We start from the raw sequence: 23,815 nt of genomic DNA, 5'->3' as shown, positions 1-23,815 counted from the left end.
GTTTTTGATTCACTAAAAAGAACCGACTCATAAGAGTCATTTGTTCAGGAGTCATGCTGTAGTGTTTCTGGTTCACTGTCTCATAAAAGTCATTCACTCTGGATTTGAATTACACTGGTTGAGCTGTACATTTTTGATTCACTAAAAAGAATCAAATCATAGGAGTGATTTCTTCAGGAATCAGATTATACTTGTTGTGCTGTTTGTTTCTGATTCACTAAAAAGAACCGACTCATAAGAGTCATTTGTTCAGGAGTCATACTGTGTTTTTTTTTTTGGTTTACTGGCTCATAAAAGTCATTCACTCTGGATTTGAATTACACTGGTTGAGCTGTATGTTTTTGATTCACTAAAAAGGACTGACTCATTCAGTCATTCAACTCATTCAATCTAAGAATCATTAGTTTATGAGTCAGATTACACTGGTTGTGCTGTACTATTTGTTTCTGATTCACTAAAAAGAACTAACTCATAAGAGTCATTTGTTCAGGAGTCAGACTGCACTGATCATGCTATAGTTTTTTTGTGGTTTACTGGCTTATAAAAGTCATTTACTCTGGAATTGAATTACACTGGTTGAGCTGTATGTTTTTGATTCACGAAAAAGAATCGAATCATAAGAGTCATTTCTTCAAGAATCAAACTACACGTGTTGTGCTGTATGTTTTTGGTTCACTAAAAAGGACTGATTCATATTAGTCATTCGTTCATGAGTGGGACAATATTGGCTATGCTGTGTATGTTTGTGATTCATTATGAAAGACTGGCGCATACAACTCATTCTTTCATGAGTCGGATCACACTGGTTGTTCTGAATTGAATCATAAAAATCATTCCTTCAGGAATTAAACTACACTTTTGCAGTATGTTATTGCTTCACTTAAAAGAACTGACTCATAGGAGGCATTCCTTCAGGAATTGGACTACAGTTGTTGTGCTGTATGCTTTTGATTCTCTAAAAAGAGCTGACTCTTAAGAGTCATTCGTTCATGAGTCAGACTATACTGTTTGTGCTGTATGTTTTTTTTTTTTGTTTCACTAAAATGAACTGGCTGAAAAAAGCCATTCATTTAGGAATCTGACTGAACTTGTGCTGTGTTTTTTGATTCATTAAAAAAACTACTCGTAAGAGCCATTCCTTGTTTAAAAAATCAGACCACACCAATTGTGCTATTTACTTTTGATGCACTAACAGAACCAACAGAACCGAGTGCACAACAGAACTGAGTCATTTGTTCGGGAGTCAGACTACACTGGTTGAGCTGAATGGTTTTGATTCACTAAAAAGATCCAAATCTTTAGAGTGATTTCGTTCAGAAATCACAGTATACTGTTTGTTCTATGTATTTTTGATTCAGTAAAAAGATCTGGCTCGTGAGAGTCATTCATTCATTCAGGAACTGGATTACTTTGGTTGTGTTATATCATTTTGATTCTCAAAAAAACAGCTTGTGTATCATTCATTCTGTAATCAGACTACATTGGTTTTGCTCTGTGGAAATCTATATAATCCAAATATAGGCTAATTCTACATATGTTCTACAATTTATGTGTTTAGATCAGTTCCCCACCTTACAAAGCAAGATGCGTGTGGTGTTAAGGGTGGAGGTGGAAGCCGTCAAGTTTCTGAAAGAGGAACCGCTCAGACTGGAGGCCTTGTTGAAACGCTGCAGAAACATCACCAATACACTTGCTCTACTACGAAGGTAACGCACACGAACACTTAAACAGTCACTCCTGTTCAGAGACTTTCTCTAGTGCCATGCCTAAAGTATTTCTCAGTGTGTGTTTGTGTACAGGCAGGTATCAGAAGGTGTGTGGAGGACACCCGATGACTTCAGTAGTTCGGTTTCTAGCGCGAGCGATGCTGACTTCAGCAGGAGCTCTGATCTAGATATTCTCACCAGCCCTTCTCTAAATCTGCCCGACCTAGGAGGCACCTTATCGGGCACTGCCACTCTTTCTGCCTCCCTAGGCACTAATACTGCAAATCCTGGCCTGACGAGTGCTTCTAGTATAGGTAAAGATTAGTTTTACAGTCTCTTTGAGGTATTGATTTATTTAAATAGTTGACCTTTTTTACTCATCCTCAGGTAATCCAAGATGTAGATGAGCTTTTCTTCATTGGAACAGATTTGAAGGAATTTAGCTTTACATCACTTGCACACCAATAGATCCAGTGAATGGGTGCCGTCAGAATGAGAGTCCAAACAGCTGGTAAAAACATCACAATAATCCACAAGTAATCCATACGACCAATAATGTATTTGTGAGAAAGAAATCCATCATTAAGACCATTGCTTTCAGCTAAAATCAGAGTCCTCTATCCATAATATTGCATTCTCCAGTGAAAAAGTCATCTGGCCTGAATTAGGAGAGAAATATGCACAGATCAAGCACTGTTTACAAGTTTAAACCGTCCAAGAATGTTCTAGACAGTGTTACAAATGTAAACAGTCCAAGACGACTAATTGTGATGTGTATACCAGCAGTTTGGACTCTCATTCTGACGGTACCCATTCACTGTAGAGGATCCATTGATGAGCAAGTGATAATGTAAAGCAAATTTTCATTTTTGGGTGATCTATTCCTTTAAATGATGTATTTAGAGAACAAATTTTGGGAACATTCATTGGTTGATGCATGCTGGATAATTTGTTATTTAAATGATTTACTGATTCATTGATTGATTGATTTTAGGAGGTACCACTAGTCTGTCTAACGTGCTCGGCTCTGCTGTTGGTGCCAGTATGAGCAGCGGTGGTATTCCTGGCAGCACTACGCTGGGTAACTGGCTGGCAGCGGCCGGGGCAACAGATCCCATCATGCCTGAACTGGATGGCACCTCCACGGGTCCAATAAAGACCAGTGGCCTGGAAGATCTGCCCGCACGCAGAGAATCTGACAAAGGAGTGTCCGTGGAGGTCCGACTGGTAATGAACACACTAGCTTTCTTTTTTTCAAGTGTTCTGTTGCTTTAGTTTCCGCTGTCATGGATATGTTAGAATAATAAAACGCGATTTCCGGACCTGAAAGCCTGGAAAGGTTTAAATCGTTTTGCTAACTTCAGCTTTTTTCACTCTCCAAAAACTGGCATTGTAAAAACATGCATCACATTCCTTGATAAGATTTATTTAAAGTTTGGGAACCTCTGTGTGGTAACACGTGGGGGTGTGTCTTTAGGCTGCAGAGCGCGACTGGGAGGAGAAGAGAGCCAGTTTAACTCAGTTCAGCGCTCAAGACATCAATCGTCTGCTGGAGGAAACCCAAGCTGAGCTAATGAAGGCCATTCCAGATCTGGACTTCGCCGCCAAGCAGATCACCAAACCGGCTGTACCGCCGAAGCCTCAGTTGTCATCCCTCCCAGCGCCTGGTTCAACATCCTCCACTCCTAGCTTAACACCTGAACATCAGCCCAGCAAAACCCCACCAAAACCACCTAGCAAAGACGGCATCCCACGCAGGGGATCAGGTGAGATAATAACTTTACTGCAGCAAGGACTTTAGCAACTGCCTTGGCTGATTTTGGCTATGTTTCTTTGATTTGATTGATCAATAGACAGGTGAATAGGTTTATTAATTGATTGATTTGATTGATTGAACAGGGGAGTTGACTGTGCAACGGTATCGTACGGAGAAGCCGTCCAAGTCTCCACCCCCTCCTCCTCCACGACGAAGTTTCCCATCAGGCCTTGGGCTTACGACCAACAGCAGTGGAGAAGTTATTACCATAAACAAGACTGTGAAGGTAAACAAACATTTTCAAAAGTTATAAGCATTTTTGCAAAAGGAACTTGTATTTTTTGAACATTTGGTGGTAGTCTCTTAAAACTTCTCAGTTACGTTAAGGGCATACTGACGATTATGTGTACCAAATTTTGTGCCGATACATTAAAGCATTTAATATAAAATAAAATATTACAGTTTGCAACAAATTTAAAAATGGCTGACAGGCAACAATCATCCGACCTTGGCAAAATCACTATAAATAGATTCAGCGTGACCTAAGAAATCTGTAGATGAAAAGTTAATAATTTTTTAACATTTCAGAAGTTATGTGCAAATATAGCCATTTTTTGCATATCATGGCTTGAAGGTGCCGCCGTTTCTAAATTTGGCATGTACCCTCAGATCATGGTGCTGAAGAAGTGTACCAAGTTCTGTTTTAGTAGATCTAAGTTTTGGCAAGATATAGCATCTATTCTAATCTATAGATTTTAATTTTGGGTGAAAAATCACTACACTCACATCATAACTTTTTAGCACTGATCTCATGACCTGTAGTTTGTACTGTTCCCAAATTTGGCATGTTCCCTCAACTCATTTGGCATGTTCCCTCAAAGAAGTGTACCGAATTTTGTTTGAGTAGATTAAAGTTTTGCCAAGATATAGCATCTACTCTATTTATTTTAAATTGGTTTAAAAAAATCATTAGATTCACATTATCATATCTTTTGAACACTGATCTTATGACCTATAATTGGTGTTGTTCCGAAATTTGGTACATTCCCTCAGATCATCGTGCTAATGGAGTGTACCAAGTATCGTTTTAATAGATCAAAGTTTTGCTAAAATATGGAATCTATTCTCCTCTATATATTCTAATTATCTAATTATTAGACTTTCATCATAACGTTTTAAAACTGATCTCATTGCCTGTAGGTGGTGCTGTTCCCAAATTTGGCATGTACCCACAGATCATAGTGCTGATGAAGTGTGCCAAATTTTGGTGCAATAGATCAAAGTTTTGCCAAGATACTCTATTCTGCACATTCTAGTTTTGGCATTATCATTATATTCACACAACTTTTTAACACAGATCTCATGACCTGTAGGTGGTGCACTTCCCAAATTTGGCATGTACCCTCATATCATGTTGCTAAAGAAATGTGCCAAGTTTTGATTCAATAGAGCAAAGTTTTGCCAAGATACTCTGTTCTGCACATTCAAATTTTTGTCAATATCATATTATTCACATCATCATAACTTTTTAACACAGATCTCATAACCTGTAGGTGGTGCTGTTTCCAAATTTGGCATGCACCCTTCAGATCATGGTGCTAAAGAAATATGCCAAGTTTTGATTCAATAGATCAAAGTTTTGCCAAGATATTCTATTCTACACGTTCTGATTTTTTGCAATATCATTAGACTCGCATCATCATAACTTTTTAACACAGATCTTATGTCCTGTAGGTGGTGCTGTTCCCAAATTTGGCATGTACCCTCAGATCATGGTGCTAAAGAAATATGCCAAGTTTTGATTCAATAGATCAGAGTTTTGTCAAAATATTCTATTCTACACATTCTAATTTTTTACAATATCATTAGACTCGCATCATCACAACTTTTTAACACAGATCTCATGACCTGTAGGTGGTGCAGCTCCCAAATTTGGCATGTACCCTCAGATCATGGTGCTAAAGAAATATGCCAAGTTTTGATTCAGTAGATCAAAGTTTTGTCAAGATATTTTATTCTACACATCTAATTTTTAGCAATATCATTAGACTCGCATCATCACAACTTTTTAACACAGATCTCATGACCTGTAGGTGGTGCTGTTCCCAAATTTGGCATGCACCCTCAGATCATGGTGCTAAAGAAATATGCCAAATTTTGATTCAACAGATCAACGTTTTGCCAAGATATTCTATTCTACACATTCTATTTTTTGGCAATATCACTAGACTCACATCATCATCAACTTTATAACACAGATCTCATGACCTGTAGGTGCTGCTGTTCCCAAATTTGGCATGTATCCTTAGAACGTGGTGCTGATGAAGTGTACCAATTTTTGTTTTAATAGATCAAAGCTTTTACCAAGATATAGCATCTATTCTATACATTCTAATTTTGGGTCAAAACGATCAACATTAGATATACATCAATGTGAGTTTTGAACAAAAAGGAATATCAAATTTGTTTAGTCATTTCTGCCCAGTAAACTGATAATTTGAGCCAGTTTTGTAATAACTGAACAACATTTGAAGTAGAAGTAGGAGTAGCATAGTAACACATTCAAATGCTTTTGTTGTAATATGTACTTTGTACTTGATTATCTGTTAACTGTTAAACTTTTATTTCCTGTGCTGCAGCTGTTCATTTTTCTTACGCTTTATATCTTGCTGTGCCTGCAGATGTTTATTAGGCTGCTCTTATTTTTGTAGAAGTTGGAGAAGATGGAGAACAGAGAGGAGGCTGAAGTACCGACTCAGTCCCAGACGCCTCCCGTCAAACTGAGACGCCCGTCAACCTCCGACGGGCCCCGACCTTCATCCACACCTCCGGCCATCGCCGCTTCTGGGATGAAAGAAGATGAGGATGAAGATGAGAAGATAATGGCAGAGCTAGAGGTAAAAAGCTGATATATAGCTGTGGGAAAGATGAAATAATGTTTGTGTATTTACATATAGGATGACACTGAGGTACAGAAACTCATTCCTGATTGGTTCGATATTTGATTTGGGAATAATGCTTTGTTCATTTTCCTCCAAACCTAAACACGTCAATGCACTAATCCTCACACACCAACACAACAGGCGTTTCAGAGAGCCCCAGTGAGACTGAGGGTCACTGCTGAGGCCCAAAGCCCTCCTGAGGTCACTCCTAACAGTGTTGACAGGGCAGGCCAGTGGATCAGCAACTCTCTGTGGAGAGAGGTAAAGTGTTAACTGCCAATCCCTCCTCTCAGGCCTTCCTATAACTTCTGGCATTGAGATTTTTCCTGAACCTTACTAATGCACTCTGACACAAAACCTATTAATCTGTCATCTCTTCAAGTCTTTAACCAGCTGTGCTACTGCATGCTGTTAGAAAGCTTGAATGAGGTTTGGTATTGAAACTCGGTTATTGTATCAGATTGGGAACTAAATATGTTTTTCTAACCTTTTTAACTTGTTATATGTGAAAGTCTGTTTCCACCTCAGAGATTTTATAGCTTCCAAAAAATGGCAAATGTGTTCTTTAATATAATATGTGACCCTGGACCACAAAACCAGTCTTAAGCAGCACAGGTATATTTGTAGCTATAGCCAAAAATACACCGTATGGGGCAAAATTATCACTTTTTCCTTTATGCCAAAAATCATTAGGATATTAAATAAAGATCATGTTCCATGAAGATATTTTGTAAATTTCCTACTGTAAATGTATAAAAACTTAATTTTTAATTAGTAATATGCATTGCTAAAAACTTCATTTGAACAGGTTTAAAGGTGATTTTCTCAATATTTGAATTTTTTTTTCACCCACAGATTCCATATTTTCAAATAGTTGTATCTCAGCCAAATATTGTCCTATCCTAACAAAAAATTACAAAAAATTGACCCTTATGACTGTTTTTGTGGTCCAGGGTCACATAATATAATATAATATAATATAATATAATATAATATAATATAATATATATATATAATAAATGTGTATGCTATAATAATACTAATCATATAATAATAAATACAAAATTATTGCGTACTGTTAAAATTCTTATTCAAATAATTAAAATACTTAATTACTTTATTTAATAATATATTTGACAATATTAAATAAAGCAGTTAAGCATTAAGCAATTATACAATACTATTTTATATATTATTAAATAAACATTAAATAATATACTAGCAATTTTATATAATATGTATGCTAAAATAATAATTATATAATATTACATAAAATATTATATGATATTAAAATTCTTATTCAAATAATTAAAAAACTTAATTGTTTGATTTAATAATATATTTGATATAATGATAATAAATAAGGCAGTTAATATTAAGTATTTTCCTTAATATTTATTAAATTAACATTAAATAAAATACTAGTTATATTATATTATATTTTATTATATTAAACCTATTAAGCATTAAATACTGTATAATAATGACCATATTTAATAATAATTATAATTTATTTCTAATTATTAATGCATTTTTATAGTGATTTATTAATACATTTTATACATATAAATGATTAAATATTATTAAATACAATATTATTTTCTCTTATTATTTTTCCAAATGTATCTTTTAATGTCTTTAATAATGTACATTAAGCAATAAAATGTTATATAATATGTGCTAATATTATTTTATATTTTTATATTTATATAAATATATATATATATATGCATGTATGCATTTATTTATTTACTTACTTTATTCTGAACTTTCTCACAATTAGTTTTATTTTTACTTTAAGGTGTGAGCGAAAAAATCTAGTATGATTAAAAAATGTAAAAATAGCACCTCTGTAGCTGCAAAATGTACATGCAAATAATTATTATATCTATCATTTTAACAGATATAACGAACTGACATAACAGACAGTTCATTTTTTTCCCTTTTGAAGCTAAGCCGTTGGAATAAGCAGCTTGATATCAGTCAAGGTCATCTCTTTTTCTCTCTCTCTGTTGTTTGTTATGTCAAGCTGTGCCTCCTCTGCACAGTGACAGTAATGTTGTGACACTGTGGTAACAAATCAATTTTAACAAGCTTAAAGTCTTTAAAGCAAAACCTTCAAGAGGCAAGAACAAATAGACAACACACAAAACATGTGCGGTCTAAATGAACTCCCGACTTTACCCGCTCATCAGTCTCGACAGCTTTTCCATACACTATATGTTTCTTAACTATTTCCACTCGCTTCGTTTACTGTATCGACAAGCCATTCGTTACAGGAAACTATAGCGAAATTGACCAGTGAATTCTGTCTAAACAGCCTGTGTCTGTATGTGTGTGTGTGTGTGTCAGCCTGCAGAGATGTATTGTGATGAGTACTACTAATGTCTCACAATGGAAGAAGTGTGAAAGAGTGCTAATATCAGCTTGCTTGCACACATGCAGGGTGTCAGTCAACACGACTGCTGCATGCTGCTCTGTAGAGATTCCCCGCGTCTCTTTCTTTCATTCAATTAGTGTTTCTATTTCTATTTCTTGGCTCTGATCCAAAACCTAGCAAACTGCGTCTCTGTCTACATATGCAGCAGCTGAACCGGACTGTAATGGGTCGTGATGCCAAGCTATCGGCTTTGTTCTGCTGCACACAAATGTGTTGTACGTACAAGGATGCGTGAAATGGGGAAATTTCAATTAGACAGATTTATTTATTTTTATTTTTATTTTTTTCAGTGTGGAATAATTTAGTATTTTATTTTGTATTATTGTGACCAGCTGCCATTATCTAGAAGCCAGAATGTAGTAAAGACCAAGCTCTTTGACTTTTGACCACTTAGGATTGTATTGAATCAATTAAATATTATTTTAATAATAATATTTACACTATTAATAATAACATTAATGTTATTATTATTATTATTTTCTCTCTCTGTTGTGGAGATATTGTAATATTGTATAAAACAATTGATCATTAATAATAATAGTCAATATTAATAAATGAATTGAACTGTTTTAATATTTCTTATTAAATAATATTATCATAATAAAGCAACTAAGTATTAAACATTATTACTATTATTAAATAATAATAAATAATCATAATGAATATTTATTAATAATATTTTCAGTATTAAATATTATGATTACATAATATTTATTATTAATAATATGTGTTGTTAATAATAATAATAATAATGATAATCTATGTATTATAACTCTCATGTATTTATTATTTAATAATAATATTTACACGTATTATTATTATTATTATTAAAATAATAATTTATTATTATTTCTCACATTGTAGCAGTTCTTATATTTCTTATTAAATAATATATAATATTAAATCAAGCAAGTAAGTATTAAGAAGTATTACTAAGTATTGTTACTATAATATAATTATAATTTAAAAATGATATTATTAATAATAATAACAATCACTATTATTAATAATGAATAAATAATTATCATTAATGATCATTAATAATAATAGTAAATATTAATAAATGAATTGAAAGTTGCAACTGTTTTAATATTTCTTATTAAATAATATTATCATATTAAAGCAATGAAGTATTAAACAGTATTAATATGATTAAATTATGATAAATCATAATAATTAATATGTATTATTAATATTTGTTAATAATAATAATAATAATAATAATCTATTATGTATTATAATAATCCTAATTTATTTAATAATAATATTTAATAATAATATTTTCACTGAGTATTAATTATTAATAAATAATAATTATTATTTATTAATAATATTTGTTAATAATAATAATAATAGTAATCTAAGTATTATAATAATTCTAATTTATTTATTTAATAATAATATTTACACTTATTATTATTATTATTATTAAAATAATTTATTATTAATATTATTATTTCTCACATTGTAACAGTTTTTATATTTCTCATTAAATAATATATAATATTAAATAAAGCAACAATTAAGCAGTATTACTAAGTATTAATTATTATACTATTGTAATTTAATAATAATAATAATAATAATCAATATTAAAAATAATAAATTAATAAATCACTTTATTATTGTTATTATGTTTGTCTTACATTTTAACTATATAATTATATTTTTGTGATATAATATTGTATAAAGCAATTATTCAATAATGAATTACACATTGTATAAGCTAGTAATTATAATTATAATTATTATATCAATTAATAGTAACAATAATAATAAATATTAATAATAATAAATTAATAAATTATTGCAATTAGTTATTATTATGGTTAATAATAATACTGAATAAAGCAATTGAGTATTAAGCAATTAATACTAATAATGATAACAATAATAGTCAATATTAATAATAAACAAATTATTACTAATAGTTAATATTTGCATAATTTTTCTGACATTGTAACTTTTTTTATATTTCTTATTATGCAATATTATATAATAAAGCAATGAATTAAATAATTAAATACAATTATAAAACAATATTTTGTATAATAATAATAATAACAACCATTTATTAATAGTCAGTATTAATGATCATTATTTGTTAATAATAATAATAATAATATTTATTTATTTATTCCACTAACAACTACTAGTTGGGTCAAGACATTGTAGGTTTATGATATCTAAAAGTGACATTCCTCAAAGCAATCCAGAACATTGTGCAACTCTCACATGTTCTTCAGAAAATTGTGTGCAGTAGCCTTCATTCACATCAGGAGCAGAGATGTTGGGCAGCTCTCTGGGTTTTGGAGCAGAGCTTTCGTCGTGACAGTCTTCTTCCAACAAATGTGAATTATTCAGACTCAGTCCCACAACTTAAACAAACACGGTCATCTTCCAGCCCGGCCCAGCCTGCTGTTGCTTATTCATGTTTGTTCTCTCTGCTTCTCAGCCTGTAGGCACTCCTCCGGGCTCCGCGAAACTGGTGCAGCCATCTGCCGCGTCCCGTCTGCGGCACCTGCAGCAGAGCAGCCTGGAGCGCCGCAACAGGAAACAGCAGGAGGAATTCCCAAAGCTCCAGCAGGGTCAGCAGCAGGTATTCCACTTCTAACAATAGCTGCGCCCTGCTATCGCACAGTCAGCCGGCCGACTGACGCTCGCTCTCGCTGACTTTACCTCTAAAAGGCACGAGTCAGAACTGTGGTTAAGTGCAAACTCATCCGTCGACTCCAATGACTGTAACACTTGCAGCCGAGCACTTACTTCCATATAAGCTGCTACAACTCCCAGTTGCTGCACAGATGTTATGGTTTTCCACTGTGCGATGGGGTTCAGTATGCACAAGTCCTCTGATTTCCCCGTACGCTCACAGATTACGTATCTTTCTCTTCCATGCTACTCTTCCAGAACAATAAAACAGCACAATATAGTGTATCACAACGCCAGGGAACGATGCCAAAAGACTAAATTTCTCTCTCGATTTGTAGATTGTTTCTACTTTAGAAGGAAAAAGTTGACATTTAGGCCTGAAATTTATGTTACGCAAGTACACAGATGCAAAAACAGTGTTCACATACACTGCTGTTCAAAGTTTTGGGGTTGGTTAGCTTGAAAAGTCTCTTTTGCTCACCAAGGCTGCATTTATTTGATTTAAATTACCGAAAAAATTCTAAAATTATGAAATATTACAACAAATTAAAATAGCTGATTTCTATTTGAATATATTTACAAATGTTATTTATTCTTGTGATGCAGTGCTGAATTTTCAGCATAATTAAGCACTTTTGCTCACCAAGGCTACATTTTTTTTTTATTCAAAATTACCAAAAACATAGGAAAACTGTGAAATAATTATTACAAATTAAAATAGCTGTTTTCTGTTTGAATATGTTTTTAAATTTTATTCATTATTGAGATGCAAACTTGAATTTTCAAGAACATTAAGCTCTTTTGCTCTCCAAGGCTGCATTTAGTTGATTAAAATTATTAAAAATAGTAAAATTTTGAAATATTATTACAAATTAAAATAGCTTTTTTCTGTTTGAATGTTTTAAAATGTAATTTATTATTGAGATGCAAATCTGAATTTTCAAGATCATGAAGCTCTTTTGCTCAAAAAGGGTGCATTTATTTAAAATTACCCAAAAAATACTAAAATTGTGAAATATTATTACAAATGAAAATAGCTGATTTCTATTTGAATATATTTTAAAATATAATTTTTTTCTTGTGATGCAAAGCTGAATTTTCAGCATCATTAATCTTTTTCGCTCAACAAGGCTGAATTTATTTGATCAAAATTACCCAAAAAATACTAAAATTGTGACATATTATTACAAATTAAAATAGCTGATTTTTATTTGAATATGTTTTGAAGTGTAATTTATTATTGAGATTAAATCCTGAATTTTCAAGATCATTAAGCTTGTGCTCACCTAGGCCGCATTTATTAAAAATTATCAAAAAATACTAAAATTGTGAAATATTATTACAGATTAAAATAGCTTATTTCTATTTAAATATATTTTAAAATGTAATTTATTCTTGTGATGCAAAGCTGAATTTTTAGCATCATTAACCTCTTTTGCTCACCAAGGCTGCATTTATCTGAATAAAATTACCAAAAATAAACTTAAAATTTTGAAATATTATTACAAATTAAATTAGCTGATTTCTATTTGAATATGTTTTAAAATATAATTTATTCTTGTGATGCAATGCTGAATTTTCAAGATCATTAAGCTCTTTTGCTCACCAAGGCTACATTTATTTGATTCAAATTAAAAAGAAGAAAAGAAAAAAAAAACTAAAATTGTGAAATATTACAAATTAAAATAGCTTATTTCTATTTGAATATATTTTACAATTTTCAGCATCATTACTCCAGTTTTCAGTGTCACATGATCCTTCAGAAATTATTTTAATATGCTTATTTGCTGCTCAAAAACAATATTATCAATATTGAATTATCAATATTGAAAACACTTGTGCTGCTTAATTTTTTGTGCAAACTTTTTCTGTTTTCAGGATTCTTAGATGAATAAAAAAGAACATTTATTTAAAATAGTGTCTTTACAGTCACACTTGATCAATTTAATGCATTCTTGCTGAATAAAAGTATTAATTTCTTTCCAAAAAAGAAACCCCAAAACTGCTGTGTACTTGGATAAATAATTTTTTCAAGCCTTCATGTCAATAAATGTTTCAGAGACTGTAGTTGGCATCTCAGTGGTGTTCAACTAATTGCCAATGAAGTCCTAATGATGCCAGCTAATTTGCAAACTGAAGTCCCTGTCCTTGTGCCATGTTTGAGTTTTCCTTTCGATCTCTTTCGCTCTTTGTCTGTAATCTTTAAGTAACTATATTGGTCTGAAGCACTAGATTTTGATGAGTACTCAAGCTGTCAGATCCCAGCCGAAAGAAGCTTTTGTGCTGTGCCTTCCCTGTACTTATGACAGGACAGGTCAAGGTGAGATGGCAGACGTGACCCAGATACTTTCTGACATTGTCACTGTGATGCTTTAATGTGTCAAAGCTTTTGAAAGATCGAGCAGAAAAGAGAAGGAATTGGAGATATGAGACTTGTGCTTTGATCATGGTCAGGCTTGGCTAGAGATCAACTGGGGAAAAGGGAGATTTATGGTAGGATATGTTGAAGTGAACATGAAATTAGTTTTTTTTTTTCCATTTTACTTTCTTAATCTGTCATATTTATGGAGAAAACAATTAAGATTTTATCCATAAGAGTTGTTTTGACTGAAAAAAAAATGGGTGTTCTATACCAGAATAGAGGAAAAATGTTTCTCCAAATTTTTTTTTGGAGTAAAGCATACTAAATCATGGACAATAAGACCTGAAATGTCTATTAGGAAAATAAATAAGATACATTTTGATTTTATTTTATGGTTATTTTACACAAAAAAGCTAGATTGTGGAATAAAAGTCTAGAAATGTATATTAGAAAAGTAAATAGGCTGAATTTTTTTTATTTTGTTTTGTGCTTATTTGACACAAAACAGCAAAATCATTAATAAAAAGACCAGGAATGTGTATTAGGAGAGCAAATAGGGTGGATATTGATTTTATTTTATGCCTGTTCCACACAAAACAGCTAAAATTATGGATTAAAAGGCCAAGAATGTGTATTAAGAAAGTAAATAGGGTAATTTTTGATTTTGCTTTATGCTTGTTTGACACAAAACAGCTAAATAATGGATAAAAATTAAAATTGTTCGTTTTAATTTGTTACTTTTAATTTTATTTCATGCCTATTCCACACAAAACAACTAAAATGATGGATTAAAAGGCCAAGAATGTGTATTAAGAAAGTAAATAAGGTGAATTGTGAATTAAAAGACCAGGAAGATGTGTTAGGAAAGTAAATAGGGTAAATTTTGATTTCTTTCTATGGTTATTTTACACAAAACAGCTTATTTGTGGACAAAAAGGCCAAGAATGCGCATTAAGAAAGTAAAAAGGGTGAGTTTTGATTTTACTTTATGCTTATTTTACACCAAACAACTAAATCATGGATAAAAAAAAGACCAGAAATGTGTATTAAGAAAGTAAACAGGATAAATTTTGATTCCTGTTCATGCTTATTTTACACAGAAAAACTAAAATTAGTAATAAAAAGTCCAAGAATATGTATTAAGAAAGTAAATAAGGTGAATTTTGATTTTATGCTTATTTCACACAAAACAGCTTATTTATGGACAAAAAAGCCAAGAATGTATATTAAGACAGTAAATAGGGTACATTTTGATTTTATTTTGTCTATTCCACACAAAACAACTAAAATTATGGATAAAAAGGCCAAGAATGCATATTAATAAAGTAAATAGGGTAATTTTTTATTTCGCTTTATGCTTGTTTGACACAAAACCGCTAAATCGTGGATGAAAAAGCTAGAAAAGTGCATTAAGAAAGTAAATAGGGTGAATTTTGATTACACTGTATGCTTATTTTACACAAAAAAAAAAAAAAAAAAATTACTTTTTTTAATTTAAATTTTATTTTATGCCTATTCCACACAAAACGGCAAAATCGTGATTAAAAAAACAGGAATATGTGTTAGGAATGTACATAGGGGGATTTTTGATTTTATTTTGTGTATATTTCATGGATAAAAAGACAAAGAATGTGCATTAAGAAAGTAAACAGGGTGAATTTTGATTTTATCTTAGTCTTTTTGTCCACAATTCAGTCGTTTTGTGTGAAAATAAGCATAACAGTGTGTATTAAGAAAGTAAATGAAGAGAATTTTACTTTATGCTTATTTGACACAAAGCAGCAAAACCATGGATAAAAAGACAAAGAACATGCACTGAAAATTAACCAGGGTGAAATTTGATTTTCTTTGTTTATTTCACATAAAATGGCTAAATCATGGAGAAAATGATGGGAAATGTCTATTAAGAAAGTAGATAGGATCAGTTATGATTTCGCTTTGTGCTTATTTGACACAAAACAGCGTCTAATTTTAAAACACTTAACGTTAGAGGAAAATTTGATCAAATAATGTACAAGAGTAATGAGGAAAGGTAAAAGACTCCAGTGCTCCTGTAGTGTGGCACAGTTTCTATCTATCAGGGCAACTCGCAAAGTCAGCGCAACCCAAAATCCATCCCGAAAGAATGAGAGGAGAGAGATTGCGTGCAAACCCTGAGGGAGGGAAGTGAAAAATTGGGTGGAAAGACTGAGAAAAGGAGGCGATAAGACTGTGAGGTTTGGTTTCTCTCTCTGTCAGTCCTGCGGGGTTAATCGACAGACTATTAGCTCAGCGTAAGCTCAGAGTTAGCCAGCCCGCTGCAGACTGTCTGATGCACTCCAGGGGCAAATTAACGTCTCCGAAATGAAAATAGTGAATCTTTTAATTGGCAGTGACATGACTGCGAGATAAGATGGTGTACAGACAAGCCAGTTAAAGAAACGGATCACCGAAAAACTAAAGTTTTCTCACCCTCATGGTGTCCATTCCTTATTTTTTTGTTGGAGAAGAAAGGAGACATTTAGAAGAAAGTTTGAGCTGCTGTTTTGAAGGTTATTTATTGCCAGGCTGCAAAAAGGGCAAAACTGTCCAGTTTCACCGTGGAATACAAATATTAAAAGGTTAACTGCGACTTTATATCTTAAAATTCAGATCTCTCTGTTCTGGCTTTTTGCTCACGATTCTGATAAAAAGTCCGAATTGTGGGATATTAGCCAAAAAACACGTTTGTGAGATGTGAACTCAGAAAGTCCAAACTGAAAGATGTAAACTCATGAAAAAAAGTCATGACATGTGAACTTAAGAATTCAGAGTAAAAAAAAAAAAAATCAGAATTGCAAAATTTAAACTCTGAATTCAGAGAAAAACATCAGAATTGCAAGAAAAGTCAAAATTGTGACCCGTGAATTTAGAGAAAAAAAATCTAAATTGTAATGTGAACGCAAAATGCTGAGAAAAATTTCAGAATTGCAAGATTTAAACTCAGAATTCAGAGAAAAACAACAGAATTGCAGGAAAAAAGTCAAAATTGTGACATGTAAACTTAGAATTTAGAGAAAAAATTCCAAATTGCAAGATTTAAACTCAGAATTCGGAGAAAAAAATGTAGAGAAAAAATGTCAAAATTGTGATATGCAAATTATAGAATTGCAAGATTTAAACTCAGAATTCTGAGAAAAATGTCAGAATTGCAAGATGTAGACTCTGAATTTGGAGAAAAACATCATATTGTGACATGCAAACTTTAGAGAAAATTTTGAGAAAAAAAATCTGAATTACAAGCTTTAACCTGAATTCAAAGAAAGATGTCAGATTTGCGAGATATAAACTCAAAGTTTAGAGAAAAAAATGTCAAAATTGTGACATGCAAACTAAAAATTTAGAGAAAAAATATAGAATTGCAAGATTTAAACTCAGAATTATAAGAAAAACATCAATGTTGCAAGATGCAAACTCAGAATTTAGAGAAAAAATGTCAAATTTGTGACATGCAGACTCAATATTTAGAAAAAAAAAATTAGAATTGCAAGATTTAAACTGAGAATTCTGAGAAAAACGTCAGAATTGTGAGTTGTAAACTCAGAATTTAGAGAAAAAAAGTCAAAATTATAACATGAACTCAGAATTCAGAGACAAAAAACATCTGAATTGCAAGATTTAAACTCAAAATTTAGAGAAAAACAGTCAAAATTGTGAAGTTAACTCAGATTTCAGAAAAAAATCACAATTGCAAGATGTAAACTTAGAATTTAGAGGGGAAAAAAAGTAAAAATTGTGAAGATAACTCAAAATTCACAATTGCAAGATGTAAACTTGGGTATTTAGAAAAAACATCAAAATTGTGACATGCGAACTCAAAATTTAGACAAAAAAATTAAGAACTGCAAGATGTAAACTCAATATTTAGAGAAAAAAAATTTGAATTGCAAGATTTAAACTCCAAATTCAGAGAAAAACATCAGAATTGTGAAATGTAAACTCAGAAAAAAAAAATCTGAATTGCAAGATTTAAACTCAGAACTCAGAGAAAAAAAAAGTCAAAATTCTAACATGAGCTCAGAACTCCAAGACAAAAAAAATGATTTCAAATTCAGAATTTAGAGGGAAAAAAATCTAAATTGCAAGATTTAAACTCAGAACAAAGAGAAAAATGTCAGAATTGCGAAATAAAAGGTCGCAGTCATATATTCTAAAAATATATTAAGTGAATGAAACATGCTTCCACACAAAACAGCTCCATTAACAGCATGATAAATGTAGAAAAAGGCAAATGGGTTTGAATCAACATGAGGGCGAGTAAATGACAGGTTTTGTCTGTAGCTGGATGGTTGGATTCCTGTCCATGTGTTGTTGTCAGGGATACCTGTCTGTCATCGAATGTTTCTAAGGCACAAACTGAGAGGATTAAACAGACAATCACCGTGGCAACCGTGGAAAGAGGCAAGCAGCCCCTCTATAGCAACCAGCCGAGTCTGTGATACCTGCATTCCCACACACTTATAAACTGCAGCTGCTGCTCACTTGGTTAGATTTCATTCAGCTACATTACAGGAAGGGTTTGGTTATGTTCGCAATGGAATGCTAGCATGCATACTGCGTTACTGTAGCTCAGACAGCACGGTGCAAGAAACACAGAGATCATGGGACTGATTCCCTGGGAATGCAGGAACTAATAGAAAATGTAAAATTATTTAGATAAATTTATCAGAAGCATAAATGTAGTGGTATACTTTATACTGACTATATTTATGCATTTAACCTAAAATTCAGATCTCATTCAAGAAAACTGGTCCAAAAATGATTCAGAGTCACAGCTGATAACACTTGTTTATTAAAGATGTGTATTACATAACACTGGGTATTGTAAAATAATTCAAAACTCTTTCTAGATACAAATCTATGTCCTGTTATTTTAGTATTGTTTAAATATAGTATTTATTATTTTAAAAATTAGATTTTTTAATGAATTTTATTTTTTTAAGTTTTATTGTTTTGTTAATTTTATGTTTTGTTTTTTTTGTCATTTTTTTTTTCTTTTTATATTTCTATTCAGCTTGATTTTTTTTTATTTTGGTTTAGTTTTTTAGTACTTTAATTTATTATTAAACTTTTTTTTTTTCATTTATGCAATTCCAATGCAATATCTCTTATTTTATTTTAGCTTTTGGCTGTTGTTTTATTTTTCTATTTGACTGTATTTTCATTCTAGCTTAATTTTAGTCATTTTCAGTCAGTACTTCAATTTATTATTTGTTTTTTAATTTTATTTCAGCCTTTAAAAATGTTAATTTTTAATTTTTAATTTTAAATCAGTAGTACTTCATTATTGAGCTTATTTATTTATTTTTAGCCTTTAATATTTTTTTTAGCCTTTAATTTTTAGTTTAGTTTAGTTTCAGTAATTTTAGTTCAATTTATTATTTAGCGTTTTAATTTTCCCCCCCAAACAGAAAGATTTTTAACAGTTTTAGTGTTAGTTGTACAGCACTACTTAGTGCATGCACTGCAAAAAAAACAAAACAAAAAAAAAACACACTTTGTTGAGTCAACTTCAAATAATTTGTTACCCTGCAGACTTCATATTTTAAGTCAACTCAAATAAGTTTAGTCAACTTGAAATGTAAAACTAACTGAAAACTTAGATATTTGAGTTGACTAAACAAACAATTTGGTTTGTTAAACTTAAAAGCTGGGCTTGTTACCCAGCTGCCTTAAAATTTAAAGTTGAATGAACTCAAATATTGAAGTTGTCCCTTAGTACAACTTAACATTTCAAGTTATTAAGGCAGTCAATTTTAAGGCAGCCGGGTTACAAATTACTTTAAGTTGAATCAACAAATTGTTTCTTACAGCGTACTTAAAAAAACAATACTGTAGTATGCTAGTATGCCATTTGCGAACATATCCTATATTAAATTCATATCAGTCTTTAAACTCCACAGAAATCTTATGAATTCAGTTAATGCACTTTTAGTGTTTGTGATAAACGGTGTGTCTCTAAATGAGCTGGAAGTGTGCACTTCATAGTACTTGGTCTGTTTGCTTTAAACTAGATATACTAACTAAATTACCCATTTGTTTCATCGCAGCTAGCGAGTGATTAAAGACGCTGCTAAGATTGCAATACTGTACATGCCAGAGTTTGTTCTCTAAAGGCACGTACACATTAGTTATATTCTAATACCATTCTGGAAGGGCCTCTAATCTTCCCTCGACTGTGCGCGCGCCCAGGCAGCTGTCTTGATTAGCGCCGACAGCAGATCAGTCTCGTCTGTGTGCTCACTGTGCAGTAAAGCACTGCGGTCTCAGCCACAACAGGACACAGTTCCCAGTCATCAGTCAATGCCCAACAACTCCGGCTTTGTTCCCTAGCAAAGATCTGGCTAATTTGGCACAGCACCGAGTGCGGCAGGCCGTCGTCTCCCGGAAAGAGAGCCTTCGCTCGGGCTTAATGGGAGGTCTGTGCCATGAATCGGACGACAGACTGTCTGGACGCTCGCTCTGCTGACCATTTTGGCTCGGCGAGGGCAAACACAGAAGGCTGTGAAGATTCAGTGTTTGAAGGGATTATTTATTCTTGAAAGGTCAAATTGTTTGCTGGCCCTGAGTGAGAGATGTTCAGACCGGGAGTGTTTGTGTGTCATTTTCTGGGCCTCTTTCAGCGGTTTGTTTGCGTCTCGGGGGTGTTGAAGGACTTTGCTGTAGATGTTTAATAAGGTGAATGAAATGGTGCTTGTAGAGACGCTCTGAGCGCTGCGATTGCTGAGTGTCCTCAAACAAACTGAGCGCTGTGGGAAGCAGTGATGTGGAAAAATTATTCAGCCTGATTTTCTGAGCGGAGTTGGTGCTGCTGTTGTGTACGTTTGGGTTTAGCTAGCTCATTTGTTGGTGAATACTTGATCTACATGGTCAAAAATGTTTTTGAAAGAAGTCTCTGATACCCACCGAGGCTTTTTTTTTATTAATAATATTGTGCAGTAATATTGTAAAATATTTTTGCCATTTAAAATAACTATTTTCAGTAGCAATGTGTTTTAAAAATGTAATTTATGCCAGTGATCAAGGCTGAATTTTTAGCATCATTACTCCAGTCTTTAGTGTCACATGATCCAATCATTCTAAGGTGCTGATTTGCTGCTCAATTATTAGATGTTTTTACTGGTTTTTATTATTATCAGTGTTGAAAAATCAATGTTTTTTTGATGAATAGAAAGTTTAAAATAAGTGTTTATTTAAAATAGATTTATTTTGTAACATTATAAATTAGGGGTCAACCAATTATAAGCGCCGATATTAAGCATTTTTATGGTTATCGGTATTGGTCATTTTCAAAACTGATGTTTTTTCTGAATTTTTTTGAGTTTTTGTCAGAGCCCTTGTTATTCTTAATTTTGACATTAATTTTAATTTTTACACCAGACATATATAACATATTGGTTCAACATATCGGTTGTTGGTCTACTTGATCTGTAATAATTGGTATCAGCATCAGCCCTGAAAAACACATATCAGTCAACCTCTAATATCGCCAATATATCGTTTATATATTGGTTCAAAATATCAGTTATCGGTCTACTTGATCAGTAATAATCGGTATCAGCCCTGAAAAACACATATCGGCCCACCTCTAGAAATATATCTTCCTGGCTGATTATCTGCCCCAATAGTAAGCATTTTTATGGTTATCGGTATCGGCCATTTTCAAATCTGATTTGCCGATTAAATCATTTAAAAGCATTTAAAGAGTTTTTGTCAGAGCCCTTGTTATTAATTTTGACAGAAATTTTAATTTATACACTAATGTCTGATATATATGTCTGGTGTATAAATTTAAATTTATACACCAGACATATAAATATATATCGGTTCAAAATATCGGTTATCAGTCTACTTGATCTATAATAATCGGTATCGCATCGGCCCTGAAAAAACATATCGGTTGGCCACTAAAATATATATCGGCCTCGTGAATTATCTGCGCTGATATTAAGCATTTTATAGTTATCGGTACCCCCAGACACATACATCGGTGCAAAATATCGGTTATTGGTCTGCTTGAACAGTAATGATCGGCATCAGCCCTGAAAACCACATATCAGTCCACCTCTAGAAATATATTGGCCTGGCTGATTATCTGCTTTTTAATTTAAAAGCATTTAAATATTTTTTGTCAGAGCTGTTATTTTCCTTAAATTTAATTTATACACCAGACATATATATTGGTTCAAAATATTAGTTATCGGTCTACTTGATCTGTAATAATCGGTATCGCATTGGCCCTAAAAAAAACATATCGGTTGGACACTAATATATATCAGTGTGGTCGATTTTCTGTGCCGATATTAAGCATTTTTATGGTTATCGGTATGCCAGATATATATATATATATATATATATATATATACAGATACATCAGGTCTAAAAAAAATCGGTCGACCCCTTTTATAATGTCTGCTGTCACTTTTGATCAGTTTAATGATTAATTTACCCCATTTTTTGGTTGATACTGAATCATGATACGGTTTCCACATCAGCATGACCGTTTTCATCACTGATAATAAATGTTTCTTGAGCAGCAAATCAGCACATTAGAATGATTTCTGAAGGATCATGTGACACTGAAGACTGGAGTAATGATACTGAAAATGTGTATTTGTTCACAGGAATAAATTATATTTTAATATATATTCAAGTAGAAAACAATTATTTTAAATCCTAATAATATTTCACAGTTTTACTGTTTTTAATGTATTTTTGATCAAAAAAAAACAAGGGACTTCTTTTAAGAAAATTAAAATATCTTCGTTATGTAAATGTATATTCCAAAGCTCCTCTGGCAAATAATTATTCTATCAGAGAAAAACACTAAATGTATAACACAGTGCCACAGAAATAGCTTGCTCGTTTGTGGGGCTGCAGCTAGTTTAAGAACTCAAATTAGAATGACTTCAGGTTTTTGGCGCCTTCCTTCATTTTCTTTCATCAGCCTCAGTAGATGGATAAATTTAGGTGCATTTTTACATACTGTGAATTTGGTTGCTTCTCCGTTGATGACATGGTTAATATCTCTCTGCCCTTCACCAGACAAATTTTCAAATCAAAAACTGAATATTAATGTGATCACAGATGGTAGATCTCGTTATCACCCTGTTTTCTGAGCACACTGATATATCTAGTACTTTATTATCAAGCAGTGTTATTTTAGTATTATTTATAGCATTTATTAATATAGTTTTAGCTTTTATTTTTATATTCTAAGTTTTCATATTAGTTTTAGCAATTTCATTATGTGCTGTTGTCAAAAGCATTGCTGTTTTTATATTTGATATTTTTTTTATATGTCAATAGTTTCAGTACTTTAACATATTTTGGTTACTTGCCAAAGAAATATTTTATACTAGTTTTCATCTAATAATTATATTTTGTTTTATTTCAGCTTTATTTCAATTAACACATTTTAATAGTTTTACCTTTAGTGCTTTGTGTGTGTGTTTAAAATCCAGTATGTTCGGTTTTAGACCTTTTCTTTGGCTAAAAAATTCATAATCTCAAAATCACAAAGCATACATCCGTTTTAACATTATCAGAGTAACTGAGGAAAGACTGCCTCATGGTGGCCATTATATGTATGACAAGAGGAGGAAGGCAAAGGCACTAGTCTCTCTGTCTATGCATTGCTAAACATTTAGTGGGCACATTATAAAGGTTGCACTGGAAATGACAATGTATTGATTATTCTTTCTTTTTTCTTCTTTTATCCACTCACCTGTCCTGACTTGCTTGTATTTTATCCCAAGTCCATCCTTTCCTGACCTCTTCTTCTTATGCTGAGGTTATAATAGCCCAGCGTCTTTGTATTTCTGACATAAATATTAATACTAGCCCATATCTATTCCTGCAGTCATGCATTTGTCCTGTACAAGTAAATATAGTGCTAACACACTTGTTGCAAAGTCAATAAATAGGATTTTAATTCTA

General features: G+C 32.2%; 1 protein-coding gene across 3 annotated transcripts in view; it reads left to right on the top strand.

The window, feature by feature from the left end:
* srcin1b (SRC kinase signaling inhibitor 1b) overlaps window positions 1-23,815 on the top strand; it is a 79,459-nt gene extending 55,644 nt beyond the window's left edge. For 2 of the 3 annotated variants that reach the window (XM_051098001.1, XM_051098000.1), the window contains 8 exons: window positions 1,559-1,706; window positions 1,800-2,020; window positions 2,701-2,933; window positions 3,184-3,472; window positions 3,606-3,748; window positions 6,174-6,359; window positions 6,546-6,665; window positions 11,300-23,815. In XM_051098001.1, the coding sequence (XP_050953958.1) occupies window positions 1,559-1,706; window positions 1,800-2,020; window positions 2,701-2,933; window positions 3,184-3,472; window positions 3,606-3,748; window positions 6,174-6,359; window positions 6,546-6,665; window positions 11,300-11,458 (1,499 nt within the window). In that variant the 3' untranslated portion in view covers window positions 11,459-23,815. The remainder of the gene's footprint in view (window positions 1-1,558; window positions 1,707-1,799; window positions 2,021-2,700; window positions 2,934-3,183; window positions 3,473-3,605; window positions 3,749-6,173; window positions 6,360-6,545; window positions 6,666-11,299) is intronic. The other variant, XM_051098002.1, reaches the window with a different exon arrangement.

This window comes from Labeo rohita, chromosome 24, assembly GCF_022985175.1.
Source record: "Labeo rohita strain BAU-BD-2019 chromosome 24, IGBB_LRoh.1.0, whole genome shotgun sequence".
NCBI lineage: Eukaryota > Metazoa > Chordata > Actinopteri > Cypriniformes > Cyprinidae > Labeo > Labeo rohita.
Note: the sequence above shows the minus strand (reverse complement) of the source record. Positions and strands in the feature narration are given on the sequence as shown.